The following is a 24,853-nucleotide window of genomic DNA, read 5'->3' as shown; positions in this document are numbered from 1 at the left end:
CGCCAGGGACCCGCCTTCAATTAACTCTTTAATTAACCCTTTCATTAACCGGCAGCTCAGTCCCGGGCACTGTCGCACACGCAATATTTAATCGTGTTTATTAACCTATAAGAGAGATGGATGAGGGCGTGTCAGATGCAAACAGTAGTGTCCGGTAACACAGAATCAACGAGGTTGGAAAAGACCTCTGAGATCACGGAGTCCAACCTTTGGCACGCATTAGCCTTTCGCATGTTAACTTTTCGTGAATGTTGGGTTGGATGGTCTTAAAATCTAAATAGTCCATAGAGAGTGAAAGTCAGAGGCACAGCCACCCCAGCACAGGCTGGTTTTCCTCCCAGGTTGGTTCCTGCACTCAGGAGACCTCAATGCCAGTGTTGTCCCTCCTTCAGGAGCTGATGGTGTCCCCATTGTCCCTCATTCCAGAACCCTCAGTGTCCCTGTTGTCCCTCTCTCAGGAGCTGATGGTGTCCCTGTTTTCCTCTCTCAGGAGCTGATGGTGTCCCCATTGTCCCTCCCTCAGGAGCCCTCGGTGTCCCTGTTTTCCTCTCTCAGGAGCTGATGGTGTCCCCGTTGTCCCTCCCTCAGGAGCCCTCGGTGTCGGTGTTGTCACTGCCCGTGGTGTTCTCCCAGTCGGCCTCGTGGTGCCGGTCCTTTGGCACCCTCCTCATGGCTCTTTTTCTGAAAAACAAGACTGGGCGTATCATTTTTAGAAGGTGTTTTCTGCACACAAGCAGCATTTCAACGCTTTGGGGAGGTTTAGTATGTATTAGTCCATTACGTGTTCAATTTTATGCCCTCCATGAATCAAGTTTGGGGGCAGGGGATGGGCAGGAAAGAGGAAACACAAGATATTAAGTTAGGCCACACAGGTATGTCTAGGTTAGTCCTGCTTACTGCAGCCCAGACCTTCGGTAGCGCTCAAAGCAGTCCTTCATCCTCTTCCTCTCCTTTTCTGCCAGTTCCTCATTGGCCAAGCCACACTCCTTGAATTAAAAAATAAATTAAAAAAAATTAAGTGGATTCCTCCAAACATCAGATCAGTGTTAGCACCACGTAGCTGCCTGCAGAATGAAGTACAGTAGGTTCATTTCTGGGCTGTCCCTATTAGTGTGTGTGCAGGATGGGAATACCTCTGCTTCACAGAGTTTTAGCATATTTATTCCCTCACATTTGTAAATTTGGGATTCTGTTTCCTGTACAAACAGAATCTGCTGCAATCAATTAAATGGTAATGCTGCAATCAATGAAACTGGAAAACATCCACACCCAGAAGTGAAGGATAGAAAGTAATTAGGAGAAGTTTCTATGCACAAATGGAGAAATAACCACAAATGTTCTGCTATTCAGAGCTCACTCTTTTTGGAGGGTGAATTCTGCACTAAGTACTCAGATTTTGGAAAAGCTGACATGCTTCTCAAACCTGGAAAATCCATCATTAATGAGAACATTAAAGATTACAAACCCCAGAAGAGCCCACGAAGATTCTCTTACACTGAGTGACTTTGGGGGCAGATTGTCTTCTCCAGGGCTCAGCTGCTGGTTTGGTCCTTCAGGGCAATCTTCTGAGAGATGGAAAAATCACACCTTTAGTCAGAATTGCCATTGTGAAGTAACTTCTCCCTCCACCAGTTCTTCAAACAGAACAGTTGTGATGTAACTGCACAGACTCCTCAGCAGAACTGAAACCAGGCCCAAAATGCCAGGACTTGGTCCCGTGATCAGTGCAGAGTCACTTCTCATTTTACTTGAGCCCTGAGTCTTGCTCAGATGGTGGAGTTCCCCAGTTTCTGCTTATGCAGGAGCAAAACAAACCTTTACTAAGCAGCACCTCTGCTCAGCATCATTAAAAAAATAATACTCATGTTAGAGGTCACCATGAGAAACATGTTAATTATTATTTTAACAGTAATTTATCCCTGTTCCCCAAGTTGTGTATATCAAGGCACTTCACATCAGACCATATTTTGGTGAAACTCCTTATGTAGTGACCAGGTGTCAGGATATATATTTTTGAACTGAGCAAGGCAGAATAATAAAAAAATCTTTCTGGATCAGTGTTGTTCAGCTTTTGTGAAAAATCTCCCCTCTCAATGAATGAACAGATCATTTAGATCTTCCAGGAGATCAAACCAGAAAATTTCTTCTACTGTGCCAGTTTTCTCCCTTTCTCAACCTGTTTCAAAAGAGATTTTCAAGTTCTAAGAGGAGCCTATTAATTCCTTTCCACACTGCTGAATCATTTCCACTGGGGATGCCACAGAAACAGAACCAGTGACAGCACTCACCACCTGGTTCTGCTTTTGGGAAAACAACCTGCTACATAAAAGGGAAGAGGAGAGGGAAGAATCCCTGGAGAAAGCCACATGGTCCAGCTGAAGCGGAAGGATGTTTGTTCTGTTCTGTGACCAGCTAAAAATAAAACCCAGGAATGTCTTTTCATTTCCCTTTGAGACACTGGACCATTCTCTCCAGAATTCTGCCCAGTGTTCTCCCAAGTAAAGCCTTACTTTTAGTGGGCTGTGCATCTTCATCCAGGTGACTGTGAAGGGTGAGCTGTGGGACAGAAACAGAGGAAGAACGTGAGAACTGCCCTTCAGTCTGCAGGAAGAGATCCAGGAATATAAGAAACTGGACATGCTTAGAACCAGCTTTTCCCTGGTGTACCTTGCTGTCAGCAAAGAGCAGACCGAGCCAGGAGTTACAGATTTACTTGTGGATTTGTCCTCCATGAATAGGATAATGAGCTCCTTTGGCCTCCAGACAATGTGACAGTGACAATCACTCCCACTCTGATGTTATGAACTAAGTGAAACTCTTTACTACAGATGTCCCCAGGGTTAGACTTATTTTTGCCTGTTCTCACACAAGAGAGACAATTAGAAGCAATTCCAAATAATTCAATGCCCCTGATTTGTTTAAACTCAGCAAATCTTGCTGACTAATGCCATAACTGTGTCCTACACTGAGAATCCTCAGGACACAGGGAGATTCTGTCACTGTTTGGCTGCCTCTGTACTTTTTCATGTCATGAAAGGAGCCTGAGCCATGGATTGGAAACTGCTGATACTTGGGGAACTGAGTGCAAGTGAGGAATACGAAACCATCCCAAAAGAAAGTGAAAGGTAAACAAGGCGCCCTACTCACTTCCTGGGAATCTCTGGAGGAGGTATCATCCAGGTCAGAGGTCTGAAACAAAACCAGTAGAAATTAACCATTCCTCAAAAGCAAGGAAGTGGCAGCAAGGGAACATAGAGGAGACTGAGAGCTCCAAAAAACAGAGAAGTGTGGAATTCCTGCCTCCTACGCTCCTGTCTGGTCACTTGGAGAAAGCACACAAGATGCCATATTAATTAAAAGCACCTGTATATCTAATTTAATTCTAGAAAGTTTAGCTTCCATTTCATCCAAATGGCTCACACAGAGTCTCTAAACAGAGTTCACTCTTTGATGGTTGAGGATCCCCCCTCATCACCTTTGGACATGTTCTAAACACAACCACAGCATCAGCCCACCTTATCCATGCCTGGAACTAAGGTCAGGTCATAGGAACCATCATGTCTTTCATTGTCTAAACTCAGCATTTGGTTTTAATTGATTTTAATGGTTCCCCAGGCAGGTGGTCCCTGGAACTGTCCAGTTGCAAAGGCCTCGGAACAGCCACACTCTGGCACCACACTCAGCTTCCCAATCCCATCCCAGGGATCACAGTCCTACCGGGGTGGGCAGCTCCAGTTGCAACCTTTTCAGCTTGGCCTCAGTGGCCAGCAGCTGGCTCTCCTTCTGGAAGAGCTGCAGCTGCATCTCGTCACATCTCTCCCCCAGCTCCCGGATCTGCTTGCGGTGAGCGTCCCTCTCCACCAGGTTCTTGGAGTACTGCATGTGGAACTGCTCCCGGGTCAGGAGAGCCTGGGGAGAGGGACAACACGTGCCATGTCACACAGCAGCACAGTCAGGGTTACGTATCTGCCCGCTTTAGGCAGCAGAGCAGGGATGAGCAGCATTCCATGAGGAATGTTCTATCACCTGGTCTCTTTCTGCAGCCACTTCCTCCATCTGCTGCAGAACAGCTTCAATCCGTTTCTTATACATCTGGGAGTCCTTCCTCAGGGATGTGCACTGCAGCTCAAGCATCTCTTTTTCCTCTGCATACTGCTGAGACAAGGTCAAAAAGCACCTGAGCTGGACTGGCACCACTCCTGCTCTGTGTCACAGATTGCTCTGGCCAGACCTCCACAGCCTGAGCCATCACCTGCACACAGGATGCTAAAATACAGATACTACAGTAGGATTGCTCCTGAGCAGCTGCTCTGCTCCACAGGCAAGAGGTGCTTCACCTGCCTGTCTCCCAACAGGACCCTGAGGAGGAGTTTGCCCTGCAGCACCTACTTTGTCCTGGAGCGCCCTGGCTCGGCGCAGCTCCTTGCGCAGGCTGTAAATGGTGTCCGCCAGCTCCCGCCGTTCCTCCAGTATCTGCCTGCAGTCACTCTCCAGAGTCTCCTTGGAGAGGCTCTTCTCCAAATTCTGTTCCCTGGCAACCTGCTGGACAAAGGAAAAAGTGAGATACAGCCAGCACCTAACTCCATATCAACTCTCCCAGCGCCAGTGCTCTATTTGACTTGGGAGAACAAGGTCACAGCTGACCCACAGAATACGCAGCCCCATCACTTCCCTGGCTGCTACAAGTAACCACTTCTCACAAATCCATATTCAACCAGCCCACCAACCTGGAGAGTGTTCTCCAGCTCCTGATTCTTGGCCAAGAGGAGCTCCTTCTCCTGCTGGATCTCCCACACCACCTCGTGGCTGGGGCGCTGCTCTATGGCGTGTTTGAGCTTCATGGTGTGCTTTCTCTCCAGCTTGCAGTCATCCTCAGCCTTCATGAGGCTGTGCTTCAAGTGGTCAATCTGTGAGAAGGTTCAGAGCTCATCAGGAACACGGGGAAAACTGCGGCCTGCAAAAGCAGCTCTCGCTCCGTTCCCCAGACAAACACAGGGCAAGTTTTTCCCCGCTCTGTTTTCCTCGGGAGGTTTGGTGCTCTGGGGACCAGAGTCCTGCCTGTGTGCTACAGATCCATGTTGTTCCTGTGCTGTCTTTGTGAGAGCAGAGGGAAAGGCTCTTAATTCTTCACAGCACAACTTGTAGAACATGGGCCTACAGGGCTGAGCCAGAGACCACCAAGTCATGCCATTTGCTAGAGAAGATGCTCAGTGCTTCATGCTGGGCAAAGACAAGTCAGGTGCTCAGCCCAGCCTTCTAGGGGTCAGATAAGAAGGGGGAAGCTGGAGACATGTGACTGACCTCTAGGATCAGGTCCCTGTTCTTCATGAGGGCCGCGCTCTTCTCCTCGCTCTGCTTGGCGTAGCTCATGGCCAGGTTGTAGTTCTCATCCTTGCACTTCTTCAGCTCCCTGCTCAGGCTGTCCCTCTCCTCCTTCATCCTCTGCGCCCGCTCCTGGTGCTTTCGGAGCAGGCTGTCCCTCACCCACATCTCCCTGATGGTGTCCTCCTTGCTGTGCAGCCACACCGTGAGCTCCTGGGCCCTGCGCCGCTCCTCCTGCACCGCGCTCTGCAGCTTCATGATCTCGTTCATCAGCACCTGGCTCAGGCCTGATTCCCCAGCGGTGTCTGTTTGGGAGGCAGGAGTCAGCCCCTGCTGTCCTGGCTGCTCCCAGGCACACACACAGCTCAGCTTCCCCCCCCTTCCCACTGCAGCTTGGGATCAGCCCATGCCAACCCTGAACTTGTGGGATCAAGTTATCCCTGCTGCTTCCCCCTGCTCTGTGCCCTCCTGCACCACAGTGCCACTGGCAGAACAGGCAGAAAGAATTGATCCTTCTGCTTCCTTCTGCACCCTCCCCCCAGTCCAGCCTGTGACCTCAGGGCTGTTCTTCCCAGAACGCTCCCAAAGCTCACAGGGAGCAAGGCAGGGAGTGCTCCCGACTCTGCACAGCAACACCAAACGAAGAGCTGTTTTTGAGGACACAAACAGTACCTATAATCATAGAGAAAACCCTGCTGGGCTCCTTGCCAGTTATTTTCTTATACAGCTGTGGATAATAAAGCTCAAGACTCTCCATAAAGGCCTCAAAGCCCTTGTGTCCTGTTCGCTGAAGAATGTCCAGAAGAACACCTGCAAGAATGGCAACAGGACGTTCTGTTCAGTTATTCATCTCTTCACCTATTTCTAACATCACAAAAAATGGCTCCACATTCTCCACATACAGAAGTCCCTGGGATTAAATCACAGAATCACAGAATCAGGTTGAAAAAGAGCTCTGAGATTATTAAGTCCAATTTATGACCAAACACCACCTTGTCAACTAGACCATGGCACTGAGTCTTTCCTTAAACACCTCCAGGGATGGTGACACACCACCTCCCTGGGCAGCCCTTCCAGTGCCTAATTCCTCAGAAAATCCTAAACCAATTGCCCAGTGACTAAACAAAAGCATTTTAACTGTTCCAATCTGCTCCCAGCAGAGCACAGGAGCATCCAGGGAGCCAAAGGCTGCCCTCAGCCACCCACCTGCCTTCCGTTTGCGCATGACCAGGCTGGGGTCGTTGAGGACCTGCTCCTCATCGTCAGGGCTGAGCACTTTGCACTGCCGGAGGTAGGGGGTTATCCGGGAAGGGTCGATCACAGAGATCAGCTTCACTCGGAAGTTCTCCAGGTTATTCCAGCAGATCTCATCGTTATCTTCCTCCAACATGTCAGCGCTGAGAACTGTCAGTGAGCAGCGTTGTCCTGCCTGGAAAACAACCCTCAGAAAACAAGCAAGCAGACTCAGCCTCCAGGAGTGTGGTGGGAAAGCCGAGGATGTTCACAGACTGAGAATGGAAAAGTGTCTTTTAGACACAGGAGCACATCTCCCATGTGCTGGCAAATCACCTGTGGAACAGTCACATATCACACAAAGGGAAGTCCCAGAGGGGGGGCAGCAGCAGCTGAGGGTGGTGCCAGTGCTGCTGCCACAGCTGGGGAGAAATTCTGAGAAAACAGAAGTCACCAAAGCTCGATGAACCTCCTTCCAAGCAGCTGAGCAGCTCCCAGAGCTCACTGCAACAGGAAAGTAAAACTATTTAGCAACAGACTTAGTGGGGACAGGCAAGTCATTGAGAGCCCTGTGAACAAAGGAAAATCCAGCCAACAGCTATGTGCTGTCAAGTCTCACTAACAAAGTCACCCTGTGTTCTCCAGGTGCTCAGCTATGCTTAGAATTAAATCTTTAATCCCCATAAAAACCACAAAAAGAGTGGGACACAACGCAGGATAAGATGATGGCAAAAAGTGAAAACACTTTTAAAACTCTCCTAATAAGCTGTTGCCTCTGCTTTACAAACAGTTCACACCTCCTTCTCCATTCCCCAGCATTTGAGATCCCTGAATTCTGTCAGACACTAAGTCTGACACCCAAAAAAGGCTCTGTGAAAACCCCCAGTGGTAACAGCTTTTACCGAGTTCACCTGTCATCATACAAAAGGTGTTCTTCTGCATGTTGTGCCTTATCCATAAGGCAGAGCTGTCCATGATTTCCACTGTACACACAGAGGTGAAGATCAGCACCAGGAAGCCCTGAGGTCACCTGCCTCCCACAGCCCAGCTCACAGATCCCCCCTCTGCAGCTTCAGCAATTTATGGTCACAAACCAGCAGATTACAAGAGACACACACTTCCCTGTTGCTAAACTCATTATTGCCTCAGAGCTGTAAATTATTTTTTTTCCCTGTTAACATAAACCATTCTGTATTACATGGACCAACCTGAGCCTGTGCAGTCACAAAAACCTCCTTGTTTCCCCTCCTGTGTCCTGGCTCTGAGAAAACTTGTCTTGGGTGCAGCCTCCCTTTATATTCTGGCCAGAGCAAAGATCATTCCAGGAGCAAAACTAGTTTGAGGAAAGGGGAAACTACTCAGCTATACTCTAAGACGGGAAATGGAAGGGGAAAAAAAGAGATAAATAAAAAAAGGGGAAGCCAGAATGGGTGTTGGGGAGGAGAAAGATGGTAGTGGCGTCGTGAGTCAGCAGCAATACACACACAGTGATTTTGGACTCATTCTGACTTGGTTTTGCATTTGCCCCACTGAACTACCTGCTGGGGTCCAGAAAGTTTCCTTGTGTAGTGGTCACAAAGACTAAAAAAAGACTTAAGAAAGAACAAAAGTCACAGGCATGGGTCTGTGCAGTTGATTTCAGGGGACTAAAATCAGCCACAAAATTAGAGGCTCTTCAAAGGCCTTCCTTCCAGCTGTTAACATCTCTGTCCAGGAAAGCAGGTGGCAGCAAGGACTCGCTCTTGGTTTAGAGTTCTGCTGAAAAGGATGATTTCCATAATGATGCCTCTAATTTTGGATGTCCTTAAGCTTCAAGCATAATTATGACAACTCGGAACTTTGAGGGGAAAGGGAGTCAAGCCTCGGCCAAGCGAGGAACATAACCCACGATTCCCAAATTACAGGCTGTGGCTCTAACAGCAATTGAAGGAGCAGCACAGAAAGCAGCATAGAAGCAGTTGAGCATCAACACAAGACCTGTGCCTGCCTCCCCCTCTTCCCACAGTCCTGGAGATGTAGCTGAGACAAGGACTCTGTTCAAGAGTCTGTTAAAAAAGCCTGGAGAACACACAGGCTCCGATGCCATGGCAGCATGACACATGTTCTCATTAGCTTCCCACTCCACTCTTTGTTCTGCTTTCTAAGTTTGTGGAGAGTTTTTCCATGTTATCATTAGGAGTGGGGCAGAGATGCTCAGAGATTTTTGCAGTCTGTGACTCTTGGTAGGCATTAAATCAGCTTTACATTAAAAGAAGGTACAGTACCTGTGTCAGCTGTGCCCTTGCTGAAGGCAATCAGTGGCTGCTAATTGACCAATCTAACCCTGGGAGGTTTTGTTCTATAGTGACAGATCAGTTTAATCCTGAAAAAGGACAAAGACAGCTGCTTCTTGAACAGTTTTTCCACAAACAGTTTACAAGGGCACCTCCTGAGCAGCATTTACAGAGGACAAGAGTCATTTAGAGCACAGATCACCATAACAGCCTGTGAACAGCACCCAGAACTGCTTCTGACCCAGACGAATTTATTGGAAAAATGTTATCTACACTGGCTTATGGAAAATAGAGCACACTGCAAGAGAAAAGCCATTCCACAATCATTCCAATTGCTCAAGAATGTTTTGACACCAAATGACAGCAGCACTGGCACCCACTGTCCCCCTGACCCCAGCTCTGCCTGAAGAGCCCTTATAGAACAGTTGGAACTCACAGAACTCATCACCACACTCAGGGGAAGCTCAGTCAGTGCAGTGCAACGAAACTTTCTGCAGCATTTTCCATCTAGATTTTATCAGCTTTGCCTCAGCTAACCTTGCACCTCTCTGGGAGACAGAAATTGCTGGTTTATAAATGAAGAAACAAGTTGTTGTTGAGTGATTTGTTGATGTCTCTACAGGGCAGGCTGTGGAAGAATCAAGAAAGAATCCAAGCTGAATTCAATCCTTTTTAGCCACATGAATATTCATTTTCCACATTCTCCCTGGTTTTCATGCAGCTTGCAAACTTCATTTTTCTCATTAGCAATCACACTCATACACACGTTATTAAAAGCACTATTTACCAGGGAAAAAACCACACAGAATACAGCAGTAATTTTTAAGTGAGAAAAATAAAACATCTGTATTTCAACAAATACTTAAAGACCCATTTTGATACAAAATTAATCTGCTGCTTATTCAGCAGCATTCAGTCAGTTAGCAAGCAAAGCCACTGTCACAGCACTAAAACCCACCCAATTAACAACATATTCTGAACATGGATAAACATTTACATAAATAGGGGCTGAACAAAAAAGAAATAAATAACCACCATTGCTGGTTCCCCCAGATTTCCAGCACCTTCTCCCCCAGCATCTATGGCAGGTGTGAGTTTGAAAGAGCAGAATTGGCCCATGCCTAAATGATTTCCCTCCAGCCATTTTCTTCCATTTCTGCACCTTTCCTACAGATGCAGATTTTGTTGGGTGATGGGAAAACCAGTCCAGCCATTTTCCTCTTCCCCAGGTCCATCCAGTTGGTGTGTTGGAAGTGGTAAAAGTGAACAGTGCAAAGAGTACCTCCTACTGCCATGCAGGGAGGCAGAGCTCATTCCAGTGACCTCTGTAACAAAGCACAAACAGCTCCTATCAGTCACAGCATTTTTATAGGGAAGTTGCTCTTTTGGAGTTTCTAAAACAAATTTTAAAGAAAAAAACTCGAGCAGTGTCATCTGACAACCATGAGAATCAAACACTGCTCATATTCATTCCATCTCTTGCACCAAAAGCCTCAACAGATACTAAGGACATCACACACTTGTACCCTACAGAAGCTGGCCTGTTATAAGTGTAGAGAAATGAAGCCATAAAGGGGAAATAAACCCCTCAAAACCCCACAGGGTTGTTCAAAGAAGAGTTAAACTCCAGTGAAGCACTCACTGGCAGCCAAATGTTTGAACTTCGTGACTGTTGTATCTATAATTTTATCATACAGACATGAACTTTCACTCCCCACAACAGATTATCAGCCTTAGGGTGTGATTAGTGGTGACTGTAGAACTCTGTGTCCTCGGGGAACAAGAGCAGAGATAATTTCAGCCCTTTCCTGGGGTCGTGATTCATTGTCTGAGCTGAACCACAGACAAATGTGGTTCAGGTTCTCAGGCACAAAATACAAGTCTCTGAGTAGCTACTAACACATGTCCTTCTCACATCCTCCTCCTCTTCCTGCAGCGGGCACTTCTCCTGACTGGAGCAGCACTGGCATCAGCCACAGCAGTGCAGGAATCCAAGGCAGAGCGGGCAGTGCCCTCTTCAGCCCCCAGGCCCTGCAACACAAGCAGGAGATGATCAGAATCATGAGAATGGGCAAAACTGCAAATAACCCCTTCAGCCATCTTTTTATTTTATGGAGCTCAGCAAGATTTCCAAAATAATCTTCCATTTACCTTCGAAAATAAGCATGGGACAACATTCTGTTACCAGTGTCAGACAAAGCACAAAATATCCCCGAGTTTTCAGAGCAAAACCTTCAGCCAACACTGACATTTCCTCCTGTTCCCGCTCCCAAAGCAGAGCAATTCCTGCTGTTGTTTCTGTCTGGGCACAACTGTCCATTACAGAGGCTGTGGCACAACCTTTTGTTAGAGGTTGGGTGCCTGCCATGGGTGATGCTTTGGCTCTCACTGCTGGAGCCAGACAGTGCCCCAGACAGCACAGGCCACACCAGCTTCTGATTGCTCGTGAAACACAACCCCTACCACAAACTTTCCCCTGGAAACCACCAGGAAAACAACCTGGCTGTAGTGGGAATCACGGGAGTGGGAGTGAGCCTGGAAGGTGACACAGAAGAGAGGTTGGCAGTGAAAACCTGCTGGTGACTTTTGGAGCAACTGCTCACAGTTCAGACAACACTGAACTAGCCCAGACCCAAAAGTCAGAGCCAGAACAGAAAGAAAACTGCTGGGGAAGCTCTGATTTTTAGGCAGCTTGGCCATCTTTCTATAGAAACAGCCATTTGCCTTGTTGATTCATCTTCATCGGTGTTTTGTTTGTTTACTTTGGAGCCACAGTGATTTGAAATGCAAGTTTGAGCTGCACAACTTCCTCGTGTGTTTTGTAAGAAAGAGTGCTGGGCAGTAATGGAGTTAACTTAAAAATTAGAGATTGACTTGGGGTGGACCTTGTGGCTTCCATCAATCCATACAGTTCAATAATCTCTAGCCACATAAACCAATTTGGGATGAAGATGCAAATAGAACATATACAATTCCCCTGATATTACTGGGATTTTGAGCACACATACAAATGAAAAACAAGGGCCTGATTTCAAAAATACAAGTCAGTGCAGCAGGTTATAAGCTGTAAAAGGAAGGGAGCTTTGATATCCACTTCTGGGAATTGTCACGTTTAATGTGCCCCATAAAGCACAGACTTTTAGCCTTGGACTAAGGGCTCCCAGTTGAGCTGCAGAGCTTTTCCTTTTATCAGCTGTAAAACCATGTTTATTCAAAAGGACCAAATTTCTGCTACATTTAAAAACAGTGAAGGATTCTCCCTGAGTTCCAGTGCAATATTTAGCTGGGAGTAACTTTCTGCTTTTAGCTCCTGGCATCTGCTTTACCTGATTTAGTAAATCAACATCTTTGTCTCCAGGCTCATCCCCAACTCTCCAATCCAACTGTACTCCTGTTAATTCATTCCCACAACTCTCTTCCTCAGACACTTCCTTCTCACTCTGCCACTCCTCTTCATCACTCTCCTCATATTGCTTCCTGCTGGCTGACAGAGTTGTTGTCACTTTTGGAGGAGGCAGAGTTGCCAGGACAGCTGGGAGTGTGAATGCTGCCAGGAATCTGGCTTTCAGCAGGAGGTAAGCAGGGTTATCACCCAGTTTCTGCTGCACCAGTTCTCCAATAGCATGGAAAACATCCCGAGTGCCTCCATCCTCAGTGGCATCAGAGGGCAGGAGACTTGATGCTTGCTCCTCCAGAGCTGCTTTCTGCAGGAGGAGCTTCGAGAGGGTTTTTATGTTGCTCAGAAAAGGTGGCAAATAAGGCAGCCTGGTTTGCAGTGATGGGACCTGGACACCTCGTTTCCCACTCAGCCACTCCCTCACCAGCCCCTCGTCTTCCAGGGAAATCAGGCTGAGGTCAAGGAGATTCTTCTCTGCACTGGAAGTGCTTGGCTGGGGGGGAATGTCCTCGGGCTGCGTCGTCGGTGGCTTGGAGGCAATGGGTCTGTTCTTCAAGGCTTGGGCAGCAAAGCAACCCAAGCTCCCTGGGACACTGCCATGAGGAACCAGATCTCCTGGCTGGAGCACAACCCCTTGTGTGATAATCTCTGTGTTTGCTGTAGCAGAGTCAGGGCTCTTTCCCAAGCTGGCAAGGTTGGACACGTGCTGGGGATCAGCCCCCTGAGTGTTTGCAGGGGGCTGTGTCTGGGGCAGCACCAGGACTGCGGTGTCAGGTGGAGGAGCAGTTGGAGCTGCAGGGGAGTCAGAAGCCTTGGAGAAGCCATTGGAACTTGCAGGTGTTACAGAAGAAACACTGGATGAGGTGCATCCAGGACTCACCGAGGTCCCGGGTAAGAGGATCGTGGAATGGTCAGCTGCCTTTCCCAAAGGAACTCCTGCTCCCTGGGAACTTGGTCCTTTTGTCTCTGCACTGCTGGGGTGAGGTGGATTTGCTCCAGCTGCTACAGGAGTGACTCCCAAACCAGAGACACTGCCATTGGAAGTCACAGCTGTCTGACACTGACCTCTCCCAGGAGCATCTGGTGTTCCTTGGGGAACACCCACCACAGTTTGCACAGCGGTGGGGAGCAGAGCTCGTGGGGTTACCACCCATGTGAAGGGCAGGATGCTGTTGGGAATCACAGGAGATCCAGCTTGGGGAGTGACAAGAGCAGGCAAGAGGCTGACTGGCCTGTGTTGTGGCCCGTTACTGTTCAGCTCACAGGGGACTGGTGTGGAAAGGGACAGTTTGTTGGTGCCAGACTCCAGGCCAACAGGCACCACTGTGATCTGGCCTGGCACAAAAGCCTGGTTTTGCAGCACGACTGGGGCTGAGCTACTGGCTACAACCTGACCATTGCACCCTCCCTGGTCTGGGGTCTTCTCTGCTGCAGCTGGATTCATGCCTGGAAAACCCCCTCCTTCAGGGCTGCTTTCCAGACCTTGCTCTTTTAGTTCCTTATTGCACTGCAGATCTGTCCCTTGTGAGCAACCAGGGCCTTCCCCCGTTGCTGGCACTGCTGAGGAATGGTTTTCAGGCACGACAGCAGAAGTGGAACCTGCAGCAGAAGCACTTGCTGGCACTGGAGCTGGTGCACCCTGTACTTGGCTATTTGCACAACCAGCTGCTGAAGGTTTGCTCCCTGCTTGTGCAGAAGGAATGATTTGCTGTGGTGGGTGCTGGATTATCAAAGGCCCCGAAACCAGGACCTGTGGGGCCACCAACACTGTCCTCTGCATGGCCTTCTTAGCCTGGGCCTCCCTTAACCTCTTCTCTCTCAGTAATTCTGAGACAGTTTTAGGCTTCTGCCTTTGCCCCTGGGCTGGAGGAGCTGGGGCACTGCTCTCAAAGGCAGCAGCACAAGTTCCTCTTGCTTTTAAGGCAACAGGTCTCCTGACAGCACTCCTTGGTATGCCCCGTTGGGAGTTCCTCTGAGCACAAGGTTGGGATGAACTGCCTACAGAGGAGAGGAAATAAAATTAAAATGAACAAACAGTATTTTCAAAAGCCATTCCTACGCTATGAAAAAGAAGTACCCTGCACAGGAAGTGGCAAAATTCCTGTTTGTGAGAATTCCTACAGCATTATAGTCCTGATTTAATCAAGGCATGTCCTGGCATCCTTCAGATAACTGTGATAACAAGTTGACATCACTGAGCAAGGCATTGGACTGGTCCAGTGCCACTGGTCCCCCAGCCCTCCAGTGTTTCTTCTGGTCCTTACCAAAGAGGAACATGTTTAGCCAATAACAGAGATCCAAGAGTTAGCAAAAATGAGCATGACAGTGCAGTTTTGTTCCAAAAGTTCTCCTTTCAGTTAAACTGGTCGTTAATGTAACGGTGATTAAATAAGTGAAAGTTCTTGCACATCATAAAAATAAATGTTCTGGTAGGTACCTGAAGAAGCCTCCACGTTTTGGGAAGCCTGTCAAAAAAAAAATACATTAAATTATATTTCTGAGATACCTCATTAAACCAGCACAGATGTGAATCAAACCCACATCTACCAAGATTATTATGCCTCTGAACCAAAACGAACTGGTAACACATGCACAAACAGCACTACTGGCCAAACAATTAAAAAAGGTTTATTTAAGACTTCAGTGGGAAAAGCTTAGAAACAAACCCTGCCCAATACCTGCTGAGGCCTTCTTGCATCAGCCTTGAGCAGCTCTAACTCCCTCAGCTTCCTCTCACGAATAATCTTCATACAGCCCTTGGTGTCAATCTGAAAGAGCTGCAAGGGAGAACTTCATTAACATTTGATTGAGAACAAAAATGTTCTTGGGGTCAGTGACTAGACAAGATGGGTGGGACATGCTTCACATGCAAGATTCTGGGGACATTCTTACACTTACAGGAAAGCCCTGGCAGGATTAGATTTTGGATGCAGGATTTAAGAAATATCATATGCAAGGCACAAGGCCAGGTTAATCCAGTAATTAGATTATTTAAGAAACAAAGATAAATCATGTACTTAAGCCTCAAATACAGAAAAATAAAGATTACCACTGTTTGAAAGCAGATAATGCTATTAAGACAGTAATACCTACCTGAATGAACAGTGTGAACAGAGGAGTGCTTGTGAGACTGATTGACTTGACCTTCTCTTGAATAGCATCAGCTAGGAAAGAATCCAACATCAAAATCAGCTGGGAATTCACTTACAAGATGTCAGAAAGTAGAGACAGAAAGCAGGATGGGTCAGAAGTACCTTTTGTCTGATGAAAAGCCATCTTCCCAGTCTGCAAGGTGCAGGGCAGCAGCACATTGCCCACCCAAGGGGTCATTGCCATGAGCAGCTTCCTGTCCAGGCTGAGCCTCTTCCAACGCTCCCTCTCCTGGCGATAAGTTTTGTGTGTCACGTTCTGCAGCCCCTGGAGATTCTGGCCAACAGCTGCACTACCTCCAGCTGTTTTTGCTAAAAGGCCAACAGGAGGTTTTAGCATCTTGAATTGCTGTGCATGAAAAAATACACAATTAGAGTTCCAACAGTTTGTCCCAGGACAAACTATTCACGAGGCAGTTACGACAAAAAATGATGACCTTTTTCTCCTGGGACTACAGTGCAAGAAGATATGTCATTATATATTAAAAAAAATCCCCACTAAATACAGCCTGGAAGTGCTGATGTCACAAGAGAAGACGAGACAGAAGAGGCACTTACAAATTTCCTCTGAAAGAATGTGTTATTCCTTAATATTCTTCTCACATCCTCCAGGGTAACCCGCAGCACTTGTTTTCCACACTGGGAAGCCTTAACATGAAAGCACACAAGGAAAGATAAAAGGGAGGGCAATTCAGAGAGAATTACTTGCACTGAATATGCACAGCAGGTACAAGAGTTTTCAACATTCCTGCTGTTGAAAGTATCGTATTAAATGAAATCAGCCCTGAAGAGCAGATCTTTACCTTGTTTTTCAGTCCTTATGCATCTTCACAACACCAAATGGTTGTTTCATAAAAGATTTGTGTGAATTATCTACCAAAACTCACGCTGAGGGGCAGAATTTACTGGGTGATTCTCTCTGCATTTTTTAACTTAACAGTACAAGGGAAGGAACAGCAAGATGTTTGGAGAAGTCACTGATTTTTCCCTAAACTTCTACTAGTAAAATAATGCTGTATCTGTAACCCAACAAACTTGTCTGCCACAGTCCAGGGCACACATTCAAATTCTGAACCCAAAACTCAGAATAATTTTGCTTGTGTGAACTTAAATAGTGATTTAGACATCACATATTTTGCTAAGGAATATCCTGCTGCAAAAATGTGCTTAGGAGGGTTTTTACTGCTTCAGCATCCGATCTGGGGTGAAAACCCAGCTCAGAATCAGAGATGGATGTGCAAGTGACTTAATTCTTCCAAAGACACCATAACTCACTGGACAATTCTGCTTTATGAAGATCTGAACAGAGTTTTGTTTGTGTGACAGTACACACAGGGAAGAACACAGCGATTTTCTAGGTAATGCACGGGGAGGCAGCCCTGGAAATTTCCGTTTAATCCCATGGCTGAGTTTCCAACAGCTCCCTCTGATGGCACAGTGAGAAGGCAGCCGACAGAGGTGAGAAAAAGATTTTGTCATCTGCTCATCACATCCCCTCCTTACTGCAGCTGCTGCACCTCCCAGTCGTGCCTCAGCTCCCATCCCAGCAAGCACAGCCTGGGAATCCCAGCTCACCTTGGCCATTACTTCTGCTGGATTCCTCACCGCGATATCTGTGGAGTGGGGTCGTGCGATGCCCCTCAGCAGAGTGTTCAGCTCAGATGATTTATCAGCAGCTCTGTCTGTGTCTCCATCACACACTGCCCTTGGAATGTCACTGCCACTGGTCCCTGCATCAGCACTCCCAAGAGAGAAGAGGGCTGAGGTTTGGGATCTTCCTTTGTTTGCCTCCTGCGTGTCTGGCTGTGTTGGTATCCATAAATCAATGCTGGGGAGTGCACACTCCTCCTTGCTGGTCCTGCTTGTCATCTCCTCCTCCTCCTCCTCTGAGCTGTCTGCCAAGTCCAGCTCTATGTCCTCACTGCTGCTCTCTGAAGAGGTGGAACTCTCCTCAACGGGCTGCCGTTTTGCTGCCCTGGATCTTTTCTTCTCGGCCAAAAAAAACACAGACAAGTTTTAGCCAGTGTTCACCCTTGGCTTGCAACTCTCTCAAATCAGAAAGTTAAAAGTTTCATAGGGCAGAATCGTACCAGTGGCTTTCACATGGATAGTTCTGCTTTGCTTCTGCTAAGATTGACTACACCCAGTACATGGATTTTGGTTTAGATTCTTGTATGCAAAGAATAAGCTACAAATACAAGTTTCTGTAAAGAACTGGTGCATGTGGAAGTACAAACTAAGTACTGACATATTTGGGTGGCCACAGATCCCTCCCTAGGGCAGGTGCTTTGTCAGTGGAAACAAGACCATCTTCAACATGGTGTTAAGTAGCCAGAATTTCTGTAATGCTTGTTACCAAAACTGGCAACTCATGAGATACACACACAAAAACCTAGGTATATCCCATCCTTACAGCCATGTCAAGGGAGTAAAGAATTCTGGATAACATACAAATATACAGCAAATTAACTTGAGACCTTCAGAACAAAGGCTGCTTTAACACATCAAAAAATTAAACCGTGAACACCCAAGACAAAAATTTCGATCGTGCAAAAATCCATGTCAATTTTTGCACTGATTTTAAGGATTCTACTTTTAGTTTAGAGAATTTTAACTGAAGAGATGGGACTGTGCCACAGCAGGATTTTCACAGTACCTTAGACCCAATCATGAGTTTCCACTTGCTCAGGCACTGGGAGCCAGTCCGATGTGGCAACTCAGAAGCTATTTTACTCCAGTGACCTAAAAAGGATGCAGAGGATGTAAAACATGACCACTGCTGCCACACACTGAGCACAAAGGCTTTTCAGTGCAGAACATTATACATACACTATTCATTTCCTTCTATAAGAGTCACTGCATGAATGGATCTCAAATCTTTAATACCCACAACACACAATACAAGGAAGGCTGCAATCAGCAGTACAAAGCAGAGCCTGTACCTTTAATGATGCTTAGTTCTCTAAACTTGTATAGAGCAAGTCACAGAAACACCTACCCAGGCCATGCTTTTCAACCAGTTCAATCAGCTGCTCCTCTTCCTCTAAGCTCCACTTGCCTTTCTTTACATCCCAGTGCAACGCTTTTAAGTACCTTCCAAATAAAAAAATCACAGTAAGGAACATTCAATTCTGCTTGTACAGCTCAAATCATCACTGCATACTCCTGAACAAAACCAGAGTCTTCCTTTTTCCAAGGGGTCCCATCCCTACTCCCTTATGACTATTTAGACCATAACCACTCCATAAAACAGCCCTTAAGGGAACACTGGTTTAAGCAAATCAAACACTTGTAAAATAAGTTGCATCAGGGGTAATAAACCTGAAGCACTCTTGGGACATTTACACTCACCTGTCTCTGCACTGAGCGTCGCTCCTCCCCGGCACCTCTGTCCTGATTTTATACCAGTCCTTCTCTCCATACTTCTTCACTGCAGCCAACAGCATCTGTGTTCATCAGAGAAAGAGTTGAAATTCTCACCAGTAACATCCTAACAGGCCTGAGACAGAAGCAGTTGTATTGGTGTTGTAAATCTCTCAAGTGTTTAGGAGTTTCTAAGCCCTCTGCAAACTGCCCGCCTTGGTCCGTTTTACACTCCTCTGTGCCACTGCTAAAGCTCAGCTCTACACAGCCTTGCACCACCTCAACACTCTTCACATTCCCACCCTGCAATTCCAGGCACCAGAGAACAGAGCTTACAGCATCTTCCTCTGGTGTCCAGGGTCCTTTCTTCAAGCTGGGGTCCACGCTCTTTGTCCAGCGGTAGATCAGCTGAGCAGAATCTCTTCCTTCCATGTAATAAGCAACTAGAAACACAAGGGTCTGTTTTGAAATCTGTTGTAAACAATGTTTTTCTTTTCCTTACATTCTAATGGTGAGATTTCCAAGCAGTGATTGCCATAAGCAGCATTTTAATTTTTAAACAATGGCACACAAACACGGAAAGAGCACAGCATACACAAAATGTCACTGTTTATAATGGCATTATCTGCATTACACACATGATGACCCAACAATCCATCCTGCAGCTGCAGAAAGCTAGGAAAGGTTTCAGCTCCCACATGTCTGACAGGCTGAAAACACCAGCTGTTAGACTCAGGTGAATGGAAGACTTTGTCACTTGTAGGTCACTTACTTTTCTTGTATGGGATATGGCTTCCCACTCTCATCTCTTGAACCAGTTCTAAAAGCATCTGATCTTCACTCTTAGTCCATTCCTTCCTTTTCAAATCTTTATTATAGATTTGATACTTCTGCAAGCACTGGAAAGGTGTCCTGTTTGTCTTAATACAAAGAAAACAGATACACAGAGAACTGGTTATTTATGAGGACTAAAAGCAAAAGGGAAAGGCTGAAGTACCAGATGTTTTTGGCACTGTTCTTGGACATTTCTCAGAAAAGCATTAATTAACAGTGGATTAGTATCAACATTGTTTTCTGAAACCTGACATGAGGCACAGTTAAGTGAGAATTAAGTGATTTGTCACCTCAGACCTTACCCCCAGCTCCTGGGCTATGGTCTGCCAGTCCAGGTAGTTGTGTTTAGCAGCGATCCGCTTCAGCCTCTCTATTTCCTCCTCAGTCCACTCCTTTTTGTTGATGCTTGGATGCTCCCAATTTTCCCAGAACTTCTTCAGTTCTTCTGCACTACGTTGCCCATCAAACTAAAAGAAACAACAAAAATCTGTTTCATCTTAAAGCTGGGACCGAAACAGCAGGACAGACAGGAACACCAATATTTAGCATTCCAGATATCTTATTGCCAGGTTTTAAACCATCAAATTTAACAATCTGAGATCAAATCAGCAGTCAACTTGGAGAAATGCACGATGGAAACAGTGGATGCAAACCAAGCCAGGAGATTCTCAAGAGAAGGGACACAGATACCAGAAGCCATAAGACAGTTGATCCCCCAACTTACATGGATGTTTGAGATTTTCTCCCAGTCGTGCTCATCAAATCTGTTTCCTAACAAGTCACTTTCTGGCAGTTGGCTACAGTAGAAGGTACAAAGAACAAGAAAGAACCGTGTTAAATGGTTAATTAAACACTTTGTCTTCTTGATCCTGCTTCATTTTGTTCCTCCCACCTGTTCCTGACTTCCACAAGAACTGAACACTCGGTTTAGCAGGAGAAACAATTAATGTAATATCCAAATATGTTGCTCTAGACACGTTCATGAGCAAAAGCTCAAAGGTATTAAACATATCAGAACTCTCTGCTCCTTTGTTGCTAAACCAAGAGTTATCTAAAGCAGCACCTCTGTAATGGATACAGATATTACATTTTGTGTATCAAGGTCCAAAACAAAATTTTTAGTAAAGAACTGTGGAGATGAAAGAGCTGTTTTATTTTTCACAAGCCAACACAAATAAGTATTTCTCCAAACATCACATCTAGAAGTAGGAGAACTATAAAAGCTAAATTCCAAGAAGAGACATTTATTTTTCACCAAGAACATAAAAAGACTTACTTAATTGCTTCTATTTCTCGCTCCACTTCTTTGATTTGCTTTTCCAAGGTCTGTTTCTCCGTTTCAGTCTTGACCTTCTCCAGTTTCTGATTCCAATAACTCATCCTGTTCAAAGACATTTTTATCATTACTTGATAGGACTAGATGGGAATGAGGTCAATGGTATAAGAAGACATTCAGCAGAGACAGTTTCTCCATCAGCATCATTCCTTCCTTCAGTTTATTTCCACACAAAACTGCTGTTCTCCCAGGTCTTCCCACATGGCACACTCATTGTCCTATTTTTATTCCTTCAATACAGTCACTGACCCAGAACATGTCTCAGATTAACCATTTCAGTATTTACAAGGGGAACCAAAGGTTGTTACAACAGCAAGAAAGACTGTACCAGCTCCAGCACAGAAATCTCCCTCTGGACACACCATTATGACTCACTACATGTCACAATTCCAGCTTCAAGCCCTGCAGACTATTTTAAATTATATCGCTGTTTCAATGGGAAGAAATAGATGGCTGTAAAATCACACAAACAGTTAACACAGGAACTTGCTGAAGCAGGTGGAATCTCCACATCTACCTTCTCCTTCTTTCACATGTCACATTCTCAGGAGAAAAGAGGGGGTTTGTCAGTACTCACTTCAGGAGCTTTGGCTGGAGCAGGCGTTGCAAGCGGTCGCTCACCACTGATTTCTGCAACAGCGTCTTCTCCCTGCTCTTCCCTGAACCAAACAGTGGAGCAGTCAGACATCAGTGCAGAACCACTGCCAAGGGAAACCCACTGCTTCCAAGACCCCTGGAAACATCCCCCAGGTCTGCAGTAGGAGTTCCTTGCCTACATCACTGATGTCACATCTGACTTGGGCAAATCACAGCCCCTCACTCATTTTTATCTCCAACAAAACTTCAGTCAAGATCATCATCAAGGTGTCCGTGACCACCTAGAGCTGGAGGTGCCCCTTGAACTTCTCTCTACCCTTGCACCATGGTTTTGGAGTGCTCACAGGAGTTGATAAATCAAAACAAATGCAAATAAGTCACTAATCACTCAATAAAACAATTTACAGAGCATCCCATTCTAACTACGTTTTTTGTGGAGTCAAGTTTGCAACATCACAGATGTTGATGTTTAACTGCAAATGGCACACACAGACTAACAATATGAATATATACATTTGTTATAGCTCTTCTAGAACACTGAACAGCCCACAGAGTTACTTACACTTTGCTGAATGCAGTTGTTCAAAGGATTTTATGCCCTGAGCTGCCTTTTCCTTGGCATCTTCATTGGAAGGAGGGCCCTGGTGAGGATTAGAAGGGTTAGATACATTGGAAGAGTCAGACATGCAGAAAAGTTATTCTTTCTCCCTAGAACTCAAACATGAACTGCTACAAAAACAGTTACAATGCAAATCTATCACTGAAGACACAGCTACAGTTACTTACAATTCCTGTGGTTTTATCCTTAAAGTAAGGCTTCATAAAGTGACCCAAGAATACATTTGCTGGTAGACTTCTGCCATCTCCTGCCTTGGCTGTTTTTGAACCATCGAGCTCACTCATGATTTCCTTCTGCAAGACAAGAGTTAAATAAACAGTGTCAGTGTCTCCCTCAAACTCCTGATTTCAGAGAGCAGTGGCTGAGCCACCACAAACATCCCAGGCAGGGTTCAAGTTTGCAGCACCAGACTGTAAATCAGTGAATGTTAAAAGGCAGGATTTGGAACTTCCTGACTTTGTACAGTGCAGTGCAGGTGATTCAAACATTAATAAAATACTAATTTGCCACAGCAAGCTAAAGTGTAAGATGTAAAATACCCATTTTTGGTTGTAAGAAAGCATGGAAACTTCAGTCAAATAAACTACTTGAAAAGCCACTCAGTGACACTGGTTTGAACCGCCAGGAAGAAAATGCACCTGGTTCCTGGCCAAGCCAGATGAGCACTGCACCAGCACATGGATATGGGACTGTGACTGCTCCAGCTGATTCCTCTGGCACCTGTGATGCACTAGGAATATCCTGGGAAGCCTTACTAGGCTTGAGGAGAGGTGAAGATGGCAAATGGCAACCCAGAAAAGCACAGAAATGAACATTTCCGTCCTGTGCTGCTCACCTGCTGCTCTCTGTTTTGTGCAATGAGCAGCTCCACTTCCTCAATCTTTTCCTGGATAACCTCCTGGTACACATGGTTCATCTGCAGGCACGTTTCTGGATCCTGTGGCAGGCTCTCAATATCATCATCACTGCTGTCTTCTTCTCTTTCCATTTCCTTGAGGCATTTAAGGGGAAAAGGGAAAGAAACACTTGCTTTAAAGGCAGCTATGTAACATAATTAATTATCTAATTTAACACCTGTTTGACCCACAGCCCGTGGTGTTTCCAGGGACAGGGATTAGCAGCACCAGAGCAGTGAGGCCTCTGCCCTCTGTCACTTGTGGTCACTTGAAGAAATCTGTGTATTACACTGAATAACAAAATCCTGGACAGGAATCTCCAAACTCCAGGGCTGGTATTAACCCTTCCTGAGCACAGAGCCAAGGCAGCTGCCCGGATTTCCCCATTTTCCCTTCAACAGACAGATGGAAAGATATGTTTAAAGATAAAATATTTACCATTTCACCATGAGAATCTTCATTATCATCATCATCTTCATCATCATCTGTTGGACAACAAAAATACAAAAGTGCTGATTGTAGTGGGATAAAAGGAAAGCTTCAAACCCAAAACTTTTCAATTAAGGTAGACAGAATAAAGCATCACAGAGAACCCAGACATGGCAATTAGTGGCTTTGGATACTGACAACATTGTCAAGTAAAGTTGTATTTAGTTACACTCCACATCTTCATTTTTTTCATTCTAGAGTAGGAAAAAAGAGCAGCTCTGGATAACTAAGGTAGGATAACTAAAGCAATAATCCAGCTACATCCTGGTCCTGCACACGGCGGCAAATCAGAGGCCAAAGGGTGAGCAGCCAAGTGAACATTCCAAGCCAACAGAAACACAAATTCTGAGAGCACCAACAGGCCCTCAGCAACGCCTGGGTTTGCACCCAGTGGTTCCGACTCCTGATAGAAGTTATTCAGACTTGCACCACCAAAACAGAGGTGGGTGAAGCCACTACGGGCAGAGATGCTCGAGCTGTTACCACGTCCCCTTTGCTTTGGAAAACGAACTTTAAGTGGCGCAGGCCGGCTGTGGGATGGAGCGGCTCACACAGGGTTTGTGATGCCCGGTCGGACGCTGTGGTTTCACTCCGGGAAGTATTTTTGGGCTGTTTGGTGTCGTGAGCCCGCCCGTCCCCAGTGACCAGAACCAACCAGACCCCTCCGTCAGGGAGCTCTCAGCCGGCTCCGGGGGTTTCACCACGAGAACACGCCCCACGCCGGTGCGGCAGCTCCTGGGCCACCCCTCCGAGCCCCCCCGAGCCCGTACCGCTGCCGGAGCTGAGGCTGCAGTCGGACACGGCCAGCTCGACGCCGACCCCGCCGGGCTCCAGGCTGCGCTCCAGCTCCTCGATCTCGCGGCGGATCCTCTCCCGCTCGGCGTCCAGGTCGAGCCCCGGGGGGCTCCAAGGGGTCCGCGAGGGCCCGGCCGGGCCCGGCCCGCCGGACATGGCGGGGCCGCCGCTCCGCGCTGGGGCTGCGCCTGGCCCCGCCCCCCCCGCGCCCCTGACCAATCGCCGCGGGCTCCCGGGTCAGCTGGGCTCCCACGTGACGCCGCGCAGCCAATCGGGACGGGGCTCGGAACACGTGGGGCGGCCCCGGGCCCTGCAGGGACCGAGACCCACCGGGGGTTTGGTGGGATCGGGATTGGGATCGGGATTGGGATCGGGATCCGACCCACAGCCCCTTCGCCTGCCGCGGCACGAGGAGCCCCAGCTGAACGCTGAGGTGCTCACGGAGGAGGGGCAGTGCTCCCAGCCCCGCAGGAACAGGGATGCGCTCCTGTCCCTTCGGGATTTAGCGATCCATCGGCTGCGCGGTGCGGAGGGATGGGGACGCCAGTTC

General features: G+C 46.9%; 2 protein-coding genes across 5 annotated transcripts; both read right to left on the bottom strand.

Moving 5' to 3' along the window:
- Window positions 1-99: 99 nt before the first annotated feature.
- On the bottom strand, window positions 100-7,207 carry CARD9 (caspase recruitment domain family member 9). 3 transcript variants are annotated; one of them, XM_039379586.1, is made up of 12 exons: window positions 6,529-7,207; window positions 5,995-6,132; window positions 5,302-5,627; window positions 4,728-4,907; window positions 4,390-4,539; window positions 4,027-4,155; window positions 3,718-3,909; window positions 3,148-3,189; window positions 2,511-2,556; window positions 1,495-1,565; window positions 898-986; window positions 100-681 (listed from the first exon to the last, which is right to left on the bottom strand). In XM_039379586.1, the coding sequence occupies exons 1-12, from the start codon at window positions 6,710-6,712 to the stop codon at window positions 585-587; spliced, it is 1,644 nt and encodes a 547-aa protein (XP_039235520.1). In that variant the 5' UTR covers window positions 6,713-7,207; the 3' UTR covers window positions 100-584. The 3 variants fall into 3 exon arrangements, with proteins under 3 accessions (XP_039235520.1, XP_039235521.1, XP_027587518.2); XM_039379587.1 differs by having other exon boundaries at window positions 910-986; XM_027731717.2 differs by having other exon boundaries at window positions 910-986; window positions 4,027-4,152.
- Window positions 7,208-9,644: 2,437 nt separating this feature from the next.
- Window positions 9,645-24,797, bottom strand: SNAPC4 (small nuclear RNA activating complex polypeptide 4). Of its 2 annotated transcripts, none has more exons than XM_027731709.2 (23): window positions 24,279-24,797; window positions 23,458-23,504; window positions 22,959-23,114; window positions 22,291-22,416; window positions 22,067-22,145; window positions 21,485-21,566; window positions 20,848-20,952; window positions 20,296-20,368; window positions 19,874-20,038; window positions 19,510-19,657; window positions 19,074-19,180; window positions 18,726-18,820; window positions 18,373-18,467; window positions 18,031-18,116; window positions 16,950-17,360; window positions 15,933-16,022; window positions 15,480-15,723; window positions 15,319-15,389; window positions 14,904-15,002; window positions 14,663-14,690; window positions 12,155-14,223; window positions 10,729-10,859; window positions 9,645-10,153 (listed from the first exon to the last, which is right to left on the bottom strand). In XM_027731709.2, exons 1-22 carry the CDS (start codon window positions 24,457-24,459, stop codon window positions 10,740-10,742), a joined length of 4,677 nt encoding a protein of 1,558 aa, XP_027587510.2. In that variant the 5' UTR covers window positions 24,460-24,797; the 3' UTR covers window positions 9,645-10,153; window positions 10,729-10,739. The 2 variants fall into 2 exon arrangements, with proteins under 2 accessions (XP_027587510.2, XP_027587507.2); XM_027731706.2 differs by having other exon boundaries at window positions 10,744-10,859.
- Window positions 24,798-24,853: the final 56 nt, after the last annotated feature.

Source organism: Pipra filicauda, unplaced genomic scaffold (genome assembly GCF_003945595.2).
Source record: "Pipra filicauda isolate LSUMZ 115617 unplaced genomic scaffold, ASM394559v2 scaffold170_size1570365_pilon, whole genome shotgun sequence".
Taxonomy (NCBI): domain Eukaryota; kingdom Metazoa; phylum Chordata; class Aves; order Passeriformes; family Pipridae; genus Pipra; species Pipra filicauda.
Note: the sequence above shows the minus strand (reverse complement) of the source record. Positions and strands in the feature narration are given on the sequence as shown.

Excerpts from the sequence above, each read along its gene's own strand:
- CARD9 (XM_039379586.1), bottom strand. The coding sequence starts at position 6,712 with ATGTTGGAGGAAGATAACGATGAGATCTGCTGGAATAACCTGGAGAAC. Across the intron at positions 4,156-4,389 it reads CCAGGGCGCTCCAGGACAAA|CAGTATGCAGAGGAAAAAGA; the intron begins GTAGGTGCTGCA and ends ACCTTGTCTCAG. Across the intron at positions 682-897 it reads TACCGAAGGTCTGGGCTGCA|AAAAAGAGCCATGAGGAGGG; the intron begins GTAAGCAGGACT and ends CTTGTTTTTCAG.
- SNAPC4 (XM_027731706.2), bottom strand. The coding sequence starts at position 24,459 with ATGTCCGGCGGGCCGGGCCCGGCCGGGCCCTCGCGGACCCCTTGGAGC. Across the intron at positions 14,691-14,903 it reads ATGCAAGAAGGCCTCAGCAG|GCTTCCCAAAACGTGGAGGC; the intron begins GTATTGGGCAGG and ends TTTTTTTGACAG. Across the intron at positions 10,860-12,154 it reads ATGTTGATTTACTAAATCAG|GGCCTGGGGGCTGAAGAGGG; the intron begins GTAAAGCAGATG and ends CTTGTGTTGCAG.